Here is a 13,310-nt window from a genome sequence, read left to right on the forward strand (position 1 = left end):
TGTGTGGGCAGGATGGTGAGTAACAGAATATAGAATATAACTGGGAAATAGAGGAAAAATGTTTATGCAAGAGTCCTGTTGAAATGCCCTTGTAAGGTTTTTATCCTATGATTTTATCTGTGATCATGCACGGCTTCGTAATGTTGCAGTGCTGTAAAGTACTTGGTGTTCCTTTTAATATTATCGGTCCCGGATTTCCATTGAAAATGATTTGTATCGCTCTCCTGTAGCAGAAACGTGCCTTGAGGGTCAGAAGTGCAATAAGAGCAGAGACATAAGACCATCCAATAAACGACTGAAGGAGTTGTTTTAATGGAAAGCACTAAATCAGCTGTCCAAGTCCATTTGTAAAATGCTTTAATTCTCTTTATTTAAATGTTGCAATTTTAAAATATCCACAAAGGACTTTTCAAAGGACACATGTTTAAAACTGAGGGTGCAAAGGTAAAAAAACATAAACTAAATTATTTTGAATAAAGCCATGTGCATCTACAGTCAGAAATGCATATTATCTACCTCGGATTTAAGTCTTTCAATTTCTGTGTCCTGGTCCTCCAGCTGAGTGCGGAGCTGATTGGCAGCCACCTTCTCAGTCTCCACAATTTGTACAAGGTGGATGTACTTCTGCATCAGCACTTCTCGTTCAATAATTATGTCAGAATAGCTGTGAAAAAAGAACATTTTATATTATAAAAAGCAGCTTACATATTCATAAGAACGAATGTCTCAGTCACTTTGAACTTTTAGTTATCTAAGTAAGTTTTTTCTAATGTGGAATGATCAAATAGGGAATGAAAACTCTTTAAAACTGGCAGAGTAAAAAAATTATCTCAGCTTCATCAAGTTCCAGAATTATTGCAACCTTTAGAGTAAAAAGCAAACACACATCTCCTCCTCCCTGCACCAAGTCCAAGTTCAGTGTCAAATGAGTGAAATATTTTTTTTCTGAGAAATTTCAGTTACATTTGAAATGATTCTGAAGCAGTAGTTTATATTTGTGTAAATGGTGTGTGAGAACTGCGGTATCGATGCAGTAAAAGCAAAATGTAATTGACGAAGCTGCATGAAAAATTAAAAACATTCTGTAATGTTGAAGAGGAAATTAGCAACCAGCTGCTACTAGCAGTAGTCACAGCACATTATCACTGGTTTATGACTCTTTGTTGCTCATACCAAGGAGGACAAACAACAGTAATAACTGTAGGGTAGTTGCTGTTGCCGAAGGATATGGAAAGAATTAAAAACCACTTCTAAACTATGTGGCAATATTTATTAAGTATCTTCTCTGGGAAAAATCCCAACTCAGCTGGACATGGGATCAGTGGAGATGCTCTGTGGTTGGAACAATCTACCTACTTCTAAAAACCACAGCAGATACTGGGTTCAACAAGGCACAGATAAGAAAACTATCTTGGCTTTTGTAAGTTAAAAAAGTCAGCATCTCTGAGGATATTTTAGTGTTTTAAAAGTCCATGACGCTGGTGACTTGCATATGTGGAGAGATGTTTTTAATCCAGAGGATCTGGTGAGACTTAGTGCAGCACTCAGTGTGGTTCCTGCTGCCGTAGCCCATCCACTTCAAGATTCCCATTATTTTCAGTTCAAAGATGGTTTTCCACATTCTTTTGTCAGAACAGCTGTTTTTATTTGATTGTTTCTAACATCTTGAACCATACTGCAACCAACAATGTATTCCTGGCAACTCTTCCGAGATTTTCTCTTTTGTTAAACATTCTTGTGTGTAATAAATCCATTTAGTACATCAGCAGTTTCTTAAATACTCAGACCAGCCTATATCTAGCATCAATAACTATATCATAAGTCACTTTAAACTCCTCTCTCATATTCTGATACTGTTTGAACTTCACCACGCCTAGCTACCTAAAAACATAAATTTTCATCATTTTGATTAGCTGCTTTGTCTTCTGAAACTGTGTCCCAAATTGAACTATGTCCATGCTTTCAGAATAAAAATACGGAATTTTGACAAACCACGTGATGCCATAATGTTAATATGTAATGAAGGATGAGGAATGTTTCCAAAACCTTGCAAATCTATGACATGACAACATAAATACACAAAATTTCCTATAACCTTTGATGGGGCAAAAAAGCCATGCAATTCTTTAGATTGCAACAGAAAACTGTTCAGAAAAATGTCAATAAACATTGACTTGCCTGTGTTGGCTTATTTTATAATTAGCTACACAAAATGTTAGAGTTGCACAAATTACATAAAACTTTATTTTTACCTTTTGCTTACCCGTACACATAATTAATAGAAACCATATGAAGTAAATTGTTTCAAAAAAGGCAAGGTACATCCATTCATCGAGCATTCATAGACAAGGCAATCCAAACTGTTTTACAGGGCATCAAAGGAAAAGGAAAAATGCTCTGATTGATTATTCATCCAATAAAATCATTTCTAGGATTTGCTCTGGCCAGATCCTGATGTTTAAGAGTTCAAGAGTAATCGTAAACAAACATTTGTGAAACAAAATGAAATGCATCTTAACGTTCAACCTTTGATTAAGGAAATAGTAAATATGAGGTAAAAGTGTCTGAACTCAGAAAGTCAGATTCCTCCCTCAAACTTAACCTGAATGAACCAACGGGTAACCGCAGCTGTAATAAACGTACTTTTTTATACCTGGTTGGTTTAATCAAAACCAGTTTCAGTACAGAAAACGTCTAAGACAAGATTGATTATTAGTATCTATATTATCAGATAAGAGGATTCTCACTCTTCTAAAATAAGTTTAGTCCCAAGAATATGTTAAATCTCTCTTCTTTAAACCAGCTTTGGGTAAATTAAATATGATTTATGTGAAAACATAATATGTGAAAACATATTCTCTTTCCAGGAACATGGTCAGAGAATACAACTTTAATTTTAACGCCTATTTACAACAAAAGTATTTGTTATCACTAAATGTACCTCGCCTGCTGGATGGCCTCCACCCACTCATCACACTCGCACTCCTCATCCGTCCGCAGCTCCAGAGGTTTCTGTCCATCGTGGCCAAACACAATCAGGAAGTAGTGCTAAGAGGAAAAAGAAAGGAGACTTGATCAGAAATGTGATGCTCCAACAAATAAGAATGTGTTGTTCCAGTTCATAAACATAAATATTTGACTGGTGGAAATGTAAAAGTGTCAGAAGTTTGGACTTTGCATGCCAGTGATATAGTTCTCCTGTTGCATGAAGCCTTACTTCATCACCTTGAAAGAACTAATCTTGTCAAAGAAACAAATCAAAAACAGAGGAAGTTAAAGATATGGATTTCTAGATTTAGACTTCTGTTCCCGGATACCATTCTGAGTCATTTGAAATGCTTCTTTAATTTACCCGACAACAATTCCCATATGCAGCCCTAAAAGACAGACAGAAAGACACGATGAGGTAGTATTGGTGGCTCAACACAGCCATTTGCTCACTGAAATAAAACATCGAATGTCCCCTGCGCTTCCCCTCTTCACCAGCCTATTATCATCACCATCAATTAGCCCGTTCTCTGCTGGTCTCTTCCCTCCCTGTCTGTTTTTATCAATACGAATATCTGTGGGAATTTCTCTTAAAAAAAACCTCCCACACACGGGCACATGCCATCACAAGCAAGTACAGAGACACACAACTACAGTAGAACAAACACACGTACATAAGGGCTGTGTGAAGTGATAGAGGTTTTTATTCAAATGGTCGTGTCCTGGGGCAGTGGGTTACCAGAAGAGTTGCTATTTTTAGTCAAGGAAAACTGAACTCAGAGAAGACTGAACTCTGCATGGACTTTCTGTCCTCCTCTCCTGCTCACTTCATCCATCCATCTATTTCCTCCTCCCTCTCCTGATGCAGTTCACCTATCTTCCCACTCCACCTCCTCTGCCCCGCTCAGCCAGCATCCTCGCTCCTCTTGTTGTCGAAACCCACTCCTCCTCTTCCTCCTACTCCATCTCCCTTCATCCTTTCATCTCTTTATGTTTCTTTCTCAGAGGGAGGACTCAGTGAACCAAAAAGAGTTGAGAGAGGAGACGGTTGCCCTGTAGGTTTATAGACGGGCTTCAACCCCTGCAGTGGGGAAGGGCCAGGAACTGAGGAGAGTTTATTGAAACGTGAACATTTAGAGATCTTCCTCCATCTTTATCTGCACCTCCATCATCCTCATCATGCTTATTATGTACCTGTCATTTCAATTCGCCACCCGGCTGCGTCACTACATCAACAATAATCTAAGCTCCGATGGGGAGAGACACAGAAAGAGAAGAGGGCCACAGTTACGTAATAAATCTTAACCAAGTACATATTCCTAAACTGTGTCACCACCTAACAAGAAAACATTTCCATGGCAACGCAACGTTCGACGGGTTGGCTGTTTTACACTTCCATTTTCTACTATTTGGTGCATTGAAGCCCCATTCATGAGGGCTTTCAATGATCCATCCTGTAATTTTAGACATTAGCAAAAATATCTTAAAGTACAAAATAAAAGATTTTTGCAAGTGCAGATTTTACAGATGGATACGTATTCTCAGTCAGAGATGCTTAGCTTTACATCATGTACATAAAAATGAAAAACAATTGTGATTACATACAGTGACTTACAGGTGTATTTGATAATTAATCGCCTTGCTGCTTTGATAATATACTGTAGTTCTGGTCAGGTGTTTTACATACATTTATCAGAGGAGCTTTGAGGAGCTTCTTATTATTAAATGGCCTATACTTGTATAGCGCTTTATCTAGTCCAGAGGATCACACATTCACCCCCTGATGTAGCCACAGCTGTTCTGGGACAGTCTGACAGAAGAGCAGTTCACTATTTTTTTGTAGATTTTGGTGTTGGTGCTTTAGGAGGCTCATTCCAGAAAATGTAGAATATTCTGCTTTATTTATTCCAAAACTAATTACTGTATGTTTGAGATCATTTATCCAACTGCGTCCAGGTTTCAAACATCTGAACATCCTGGAAGACCAGTGTCACTGTCAACAGTGAAGAGAGATTTACATAAATTGGCCAAAAGGTTGCCAACAAGAAACTTATTTACTTCTCCAAAATCAATGCAATCAAACAGGAGTGAAACTTGCAGATTTCCACATGGACAAGCCAAATGCCTTCTGGAAAAAAAAACAGAGTTTCACAGGCAAAACAAAGATCAAGTTTTTTTGGCCACAATTACAAATAACTGTGTAATTGTGGAAAGTTCAGAGACTCTTAAAATTAAGAACAGAGAATATACTAAAAAGCATCGTGACAGAGGCCTTGTCTGTGAGAATGTTTTACTGCCAATTGTACAAAGAGAGCAAAAAATTAAAAAAGGAAGAGTTACTTCTAAATAGAGCTGCAACAAATGGTTATTTTAGTAATCAATAAATCTACCAATTGTTCTGATTCATTGCTTAAGTTGACAAAAAATGGAACATCTTTTTTCATACAATATGAGATATACATTAAAATCATTTTTAAAAAAGAATTTATTTTTTTTTTTGCCTAAAACTGTTAATTACTGCCTTGTATGTTTTTCTTTCAGCTGTACAGCCTATTTTTGAGTCTGTATATTCCAGTTAACAACTAATTGATAACTAAATTAGTTTGTTATTTCAACACGATTAATCCAGGCTTTTGGGGATCCACCGGACTGATGAGAAAAACACCATGACTGTAAAGAAATAACCACTGCAACGTTTGCACTTCCTTCACAGACTTAAAAATGTAAGCATTTTCTTCCCAGCCATAACAGCATTCTACTAAGACATCAATACACTAATGCATTCTCACATGTTGTATCACATCCTGGCGTGGCAGCAGCACAGCCATAGTGAGGCACAATCACAACAGGAAAGTGAGAGTTGCTGAAAAGATCCCTGGTGTCTCGCTGACGCATCTGCAGGTCATCTAAGCAAAGCCCAGTGTGTGCAGAGTAGATGGCATTTTAAAGGACACCATACATCATTTTCATATGATGTTCAATCAGGTGCTATTCTATAAAAACTTAGGAGTTATGATTGACTATGTGTTGTCTATGAAAATCCACATTGAACCGTTCTGTAAAAAGACAAAACATATTTCATTTGACACGTGAGGTCCTTCAGAGCAAGTGAAGAATGTCTTCTTTTGTAATTTGATTACTTTTCATTCTGTCTGTATGTCTGCATACAATAGCGCTGTGATGCACAGCACATTTCAGACTTGTGCTGACAATGAAGCATAAAATATAGTATTGTACCTTCTCATGTAATATGCTCTCCTTCCTGGTATTTGGTAAAACATATAAAAGTCAGGGCCTCAAATACTTTTTGTCCACAGCAGACAAACTCTTAAACCATAGAATGTGGAGTGGATTTTATTTAGCATGATGATGAATATTTGTTTGTTTGTTTGTTTTTTAAGTCTGCAGTTGTAAGGTGACAAAATGTTAGAAATCCTTGAATACGGTAGCATTATTATTATTATTTTTCAATTTTAGGTCCTGGTTGTTGTTTTTAAGTTGCATCCTTATAGATTTTTATGCAGTTTTTATGTTTTTGCACTTCTGTGCCAAGTATTAATCCACTTTCTTCCAGGTGTGAAAACTCCCTACAGCTGCTGAGACAAGAGTAAAAAGAAATGTTCAAGCTTCCAACCAATTAACACTCTTGTTAATAAGATGCATGCCGATAGGCAGGGCTTACTTTGTCCATCTTGCAAAAGGCCCTATGGTGACTCATTAGGCAGCTGATGGGTTGTTTCACCAACACACTGACATTTGAAAATGTGCAACAGATTGCTTGTGAAATTGTCTTTTTTTCTCTACTCACTATCCAGCCTACAAGTATAGTACCACAAAAAAAACAGTTTTCTGCCTTACAGTTTTCCTCAGTGTTTGATTTTTTTTGTCACACCTAATTGTTTTAGGCCATCAAGCAGATTTTACTATCAGAACATTAGAGCTAGAGTAAATACACATGATGGCTTGGTTTATTATGGTAATGAAACTGTTTAAAACAGCCTGGAACTGTAAAAAGGTAATGACCCTCTGATCCTTATAACTGGCTCAGCAAACATTAGCAGCATCAAACCTTTGTGATAACTGGCAATGAGTCTTTTACATCACTGTGGACGCATTTGGTCGCATTCTTTTGAGAATTTTCATGCAGGAACCGTCTGCCTTGACGTCATCAAGATGAACTAATGCAGGTAGATGTGATGGTATTTTGTGAATCACTATTTGAACACTTACAACCCTTCAAGGTTGTAAGTGATTCACACTTAGTGAATCTTAAGTGATTCACACTTAAGATTCACAAAATAGTGATTTTGTGAATCACTATTTGAACACTTACAACCCTTCAAGGTTGTTCTGGATATTTTTTTAACTTAACAAAATAAATCATCATTTGACACTGCTTTTTGTATTTTACAAAATTTTCAATTTACTTTGAAATTAAAATTTCTTTCATGAACCTTATGTATTGAAGTATATTTGGGAGTTGACTATAATATGACTCTCTGAGATGTATTAGTAAAGACTCTGTAAGACAGACTTAAAAAGTAAACATCTTTATTGAGCAATCCAAATTTACAGACTCAGCAAGCCCAATATTTAGAAACTGGTCAGAGGGAATAAACCAATAAAAGTCCTCCTCCTTTCATCTCTGCACTCCCTCCCTTTTAAAGGGCTCTGAACACCAAACATCAGGCATTCTCCACTGTGTACATCTTACAAAATTATCACATGCTTACTTTCCACATCATGTGCTTAAATCCATACATCCCTTGTTTGTCTAGACTCAGTGTCTCCGACCTTTGCTTGAATGTTGTCTGAGTACAACAAAGTCCTCTGTGAGATCAGATGCAGCATGAATGCATGTTAACGTATATTTGGTCTTTGAACTATTAAAATAGGTAGTCATGAGCTTTTTTTGTGTAAGTGTTTGTGATCCCTAACCCCTGAAAATACCAGAGGTCCACTGTATATCTACTAGCAAAGTAGATTATTACAGCAAAGTACAACCTTTGTACTGAAGAAACAGAAAACTTTCTGCACCATGAATATTTCTCTTCACTGAAGATCCCCTTAAAAAATAGTTCACCTCAGTTACATTTTGTGGCCTAAATTCAGTTAAAGTTATTTTATCTACAATAATACCAATATTGTTTCAATATTATTGCCGATAATTTTTTTATATCAATTTGAGCATCCAATTCCTAAGCTTATATGCCATCAACTCTTGCAGAAGAGTTGATGGCAGTCTCAGGGCGATCATTAAAGATTAATGTTGCTGCATCTGGATCAGACTGGAGCATCGAAGCTTTACAGTACTGAATACAGCCATACTGTACTATGTCCTCATTAGACAACGGGTAAAACTGCAGGGGCTGGGTTGTTCCTGTGGATGTCATAAATATAATGAGAGGTCTGAACCCTAATCGGACCCTTTTGCTTTGCTTCCCAACTCTGTCGCTGCTTACAGGTCTACCAGCTCTTTTCCGTTCACATCAGCTCAAACATATCTTCCATCCCTCCAGGCTTCGATGCACTGTAGGAAATTTCACTGAGACTAATAAAGAATGAGAGAAAAGGGAAAGGCTAAAAAAATAGCTTGAGACCCTTTCCTGCTCCTTTTTTTTTCATGTTACAAACAATCAATTTAACACCCACATGAAACTACCTTTTTCCCTCCAATCTTCGAAGCTGTCATATAACAACAAGACTGTGACAGAATGACATAAAGGAGTGTGTTGTGCCAAAGAGAGGAACAAGCACAATGAATGGCAGAATTTCTTATTATTCACAGGCAGTGTTCTATTAGTAATTCTGATTTGCTTGAAGAGAGAGGAGAGAAAAACGACTGTGACAAAAAAGTATTCTTTGTTCGACAGGGCTCGAATGCTTTTCTCTTTATTGCCAAATATAGACTTAAATGTTACTTTGGACTTGGTAGAATTTTTTTATTTTGCACAACATGGCTTCAGGGATGCAGAGACATCATGGTGTAACAGGAAGAAGTGAATCAGTGTTGGGATCCACAAATGACTAGAGACCAAAATAAGCACCAATGATGCCACTGCGCCGTCTGGTACCACCGTACCACAGATTGGCCTTGTTCCCCCCGTCTCTCAATCAGACTCTAAAACCAGGAAGCATTTTGCTGCTTTGATTGTGTTCAGCTTATTAGAGAGAAATCTGAATACTGAGTGTTAAAGGTGTGATTAGACGCTAGTGTGTATTCAGATACATTCAGACAACAATAGATAAACTGCCACAGAGCGTTTACAGCGTTATTTGGATTCTTAGTTTATAAAATGTATGTGTAAATTTGCACATTTTTGAACCCATCCACCCATTGTCTATACCCGCCTTTTTTGTGCAGGGGCTATCTTCGGCTGACATTTAGAAAGAGGCGGTGTACACTCTGAACAGGTCAAAGTCAGTCACAGGTCAATGCAAAGAAAAAACACAAGCAACTATACACACATACAATCAAGTCAGAGAGACCAGTTAACCTAACAGTTATGTTTTGAACTGTGTGAAGAAGCCAGAGTACCTGGAGAGAATCCACTCATGCACAAGGAGAACATGCAAACTCCATGCAGAAAGACCCAAGGCCCAGATTCAAACCCCGAACCTTCTGTGCCATAGTTTTGAGCCTCTCTAATACAGCTTTACAATGAGTTGGAGACCATAATAATCAGTGCCTTAAGGCAGTGGTCCCCAACCATTTTAGTACCGCGGACCGGTTGAGACTTCGCAAATTTGCTGAGGACCGGGGCGAGAAGGGGTGCGCGCACCGGGAGGACCAGGGGGTGGTGCGAGCGCGTAGGAAGGAGACCGAAACCGATGCTGTTTGTGGGCTCAATGTTGCCGCGCAAGACGTAACCTACAGAATCCGGTTAAAGGATTTTCAAAATAAAAGATCCGCCAGACTCAATACATAACATGGAAATATTTTATTATTTGTTGAGCGGCCCGGTACCAATTGGTCCACGGACCGGTACCGGTCCGCGGCCCGGTGGTTGGGGACCACTGCCTTAAGGTATTTGTATCCCTTGGATTTTTACTCATTTTGTTATTTGCAAACTTCAAACATTCAATACTCTTTAAATGTATGTTTAAAGAGCTTGCACATAACAGATCAATGCTAGACAGTGTATAACAGTAAAGTGGCTGGACATTGATTCTGTGTTTCAATACTTCTGACAAGAATCTGAAAAGTGCTCCAATCATTTGCTCACATTCTGAATCTCCATCTCAATCTCAAGATTTCTGCAGCCACTAAAAGGTTTTCTTCCAGGATTATCATGCAGCATTTAGCTCCTCCAATTTCCCTAACAACCTTTATTTATTTATTTATTTATACTTTACCTTTTTTTAACCACAAAGTCCCACTAAAATCAGAAATTTCTTTTACATGGCCAAAGTAACAACCATGCAAATGAAAACTATTAAAATATGGACACAAGAAGAAATAAAAGAGGATGGGAGTTATTGGCCTCTCAAGAAAAAAAATGGCATATCTACTCTTCATAACTTTATCAAAAACTTAAACATTAGAGGATGTGACTGTTTTTAGTTTAAGAACTTTCTGTAGATTATTGCAGGAATATGATAAAATAAATAGAGAAGTACAATATTTTCCCCAAAACTGTTGTAGCGCTGGGTACATTTAAAAATGCCGTTGGCTACAAAAAATGAATTATCTCCTACCAGCTAAATCTTACATTCTCCTGTGCCACAGGAGAGATTTAGCTTGTGAAATTAAACATAAAGAGATGCACAGGTTCAAGGCTCCTTAGTGTGGATAAGGCTCCATGCATGTGAAACTCCTGGCTGCATTCAAATGCAACCAAATGAAGTTTGAAAATTTCTGTGGCTGTTTGTGCTTCAGTGAAGAGGAGGGGCTGAGAAAACAAGATGGAGAAATAGATCTCAGAACAACAAACAGAAAGAAAGAAGACCAGGTAAGTTACAACTTCAACCTATTCCTGTTGTCTCCAATGCATTAGCCTGCAGCTAATACTAAGTTTATTGAACTTCAGCGGGATGTATAAAGTCTTCAGAGTTGTGAAGTTTCTCAGTTTAACTTACCATTTTGTCAGATTTAGTAGCAGGTAATCGAGGGTTAATGTACAAACAGTTAAAGTTCAAGTAAATGTTGTGGCAGACAACCGGTGTATCCAGACAGTCCAGAGCCGTGTCATAGGTTAGCTTGCCAATGAGCTGCAGGAGGGAATTTTCCTTAAACCAGCAACAACAACTATATTATCATGATTACAAAATGAGTGATGCATTTTGTAATCATGCATTTTAAATTGGACTTTATTTCTAAGTCCAATTTAAAATGCAGATTGAGCTGAACTAATGGTGATGTAAAAATGCCCGTCTAGCACATTATGTCAGGTCACAATGGCTCCATATTAAAGATAAATATGAATATTTCAGGTTTGATGTGAACATCAGGAGTGAAAATAATTGCCACATAACCCAAAGGAGGTTATGTGGTTAGATGAAAGCTTGTCAGTGGCAGTGCTCAGAGGTTTTGTTAATATAAACAAAACCTGCAGCAGTTTAAAGTTACAAAATAACTTAAAATTACCACTAAATGTATTACTGTTCCATATATTAAGTTATTGGGAAGAAATAAAAACAGCCTCTCCCGTCTGCATATCCATTTGATTTCTCAGCTCCTGTTGCTCCCACAGGGGCAATAATATGCTGAATGAAGCCTTATGAAATGCTCCAAGGACAAGAGCAAACCAAACCACTAACATACTGAAAATCTTGCAGACTCAGAAATACACATTTAAACTTATTTACTGCGGTGTCGTCCATCATACTTGCCATTAGGAATAATACTGTAGAAAGCTCTGAAGCACTTTGTACCCTACAGGTACATTTTGTCAGATTAAAATCTCCTTATTTGATCCTTGGCTGGATTAGATTGAGACATGTGTGCCAAGAATCAGGCTTTGGCAGTTGTAGCTCAGCATAAATACTGCTACAACAGATGGATTTCACCAGATCCTAAATGCCCTAGAGGAATTGGAACATTAAATCGAGTTTGTTTACTGACCGAGCAGCACAAAGGTACAAGCAGCACTTTCACCTCACAGCTATAAACATCACAGTAGTAAGTCCTTTAGCCTTTAACTGTGCAGTTTGTGTGTTCTTTGTCTGCCTGTTTATTTGTTTAGCAGATGTTCTTCAATAGTGCAGAGACATCCATGTTTGGTTAAATTCTGACATTTAATTTGCCGTGTGCGAGCATCCTCTGAGTAACTTGCAAACAATCTAAAGTCCGGTCCGCCCGATGCAACGTCTGGTCTCACGGCTCTCCCCTGAACCACTGAGTATGCCGTGATGCTTAAAATTCAAGTTCAGAAAATTCAATGGAAAATATTTGCTACTTCTCAGTTACTATTTCTAATTGTAAAATACAACAACCTCTTTTTTTATTTTAGGAAATCCTCCAAGAGCCTCCTCCAGTTGCCATGCAACCATATGGTGATGAGTCCAGAAATATTCTCACACATATCGTAAATATGTGACTTTGCATTTTCACAGCTGAAATTTGGTTATTGTGTGTTTCATGGTTATCCACCTGTTTCCTGTTGTTATTGGACTATTTATTTTGATTGCTAATGGTTTGATGTGACTTATGTTTTCTTAAAAAAGGTTTTCTATTTAGCCAAATTTGTCTGCTTTGATGATCATTTCCTAGCTCAAGCTCATGTCTAATTGTTGTGTTATTTGTGCCTTTAAGAGGAAGCTTTAGTTGTGATTTCAGTAGGTGTGTATAACATGCCCCCAAAGTGAAACAGGATGGTTTCTGTGACCGGTGGAGTATTCTCCACAAACAAGGAACCAGCACAAACATTTACATAAAGTTCTACACCACAGCACAAAAATCATTTTGTTTTTATCTAAATCTGATAAAGTGATATTTGGAATCACTGAATCCACCTCATGATGTCACAGTTAACATGACAATCACTGAATTAACAACTCATGTCCTGCTGGTTTTATTGTTCTCTGTGCAGCTCTGATTTCCAAAATGATTTCCAAAATTAATTCCTAACTACAGGTTAGGAAGCAATCTAGATGTACAGTACAGATGAGTCACAACTTTGATATTATAGCACAAAACACTTTTGTTTTGCAGTTTTCTGCCTTGCATGCACCCATGGACAATAAGATATATCTGCAGACCCATAGTCCCATTTTCTGCTTTTTTGTTTTATAGTTCTACTTTCTCAATATTGCTAGGAGCAGTTGGAGCATAACATCCTGCTGTTTTGATGCCGAAGATATGGAATATAAAGAGGATCTCC

At 37.7% G+C, this 13,310-nt stretch overlaps 1 protein-coding gene across 2 annotated transcripts in view; it reads right to left on the reverse strand.

Moving 5' to 3' along the window:
- The window catches only part of rasgrf2b (Ras protein-specific guanine nucleotide-releasing factor 2b), a 55,494-nt gene that overhangs the window by 30,222 nt on the left and 11,962 nt on the right, over positions 1–13,310 (reverse strand). For both annotated transcript variants that reach the window (XM_028034493.1, XM_028034494.1), the window contains exons 2-3: positions 2,942–3,048; positions 517–664 (exon numbers count right to left, since the gene is read on the reverse strand). In XM_028034493.1, coding sequence (XP_027890294.1) covers positions 517–664; positions 2,942–3,048 — 255 coding nt within the window. The remainder of the gene's footprint in view (positions 1–516; positions 665–2,941; positions 3,049–13,310) is intronic.

Source organism: Xiphophorus couchianus, chromosome 12 (genome assembly GCF_001444195.1).
Source record: "Xiphophorus couchianus chromosome 12, X_couchianus-1.0, whole genome shotgun sequence".
In the NCBI taxonomy this organism is placed as follows: Eukaryota; Metazoa; Chordata; class Actinopteri; order Cyprinodontiformes; family Poeciliidae; genus Xiphophorus; species Xiphophorus couchianus.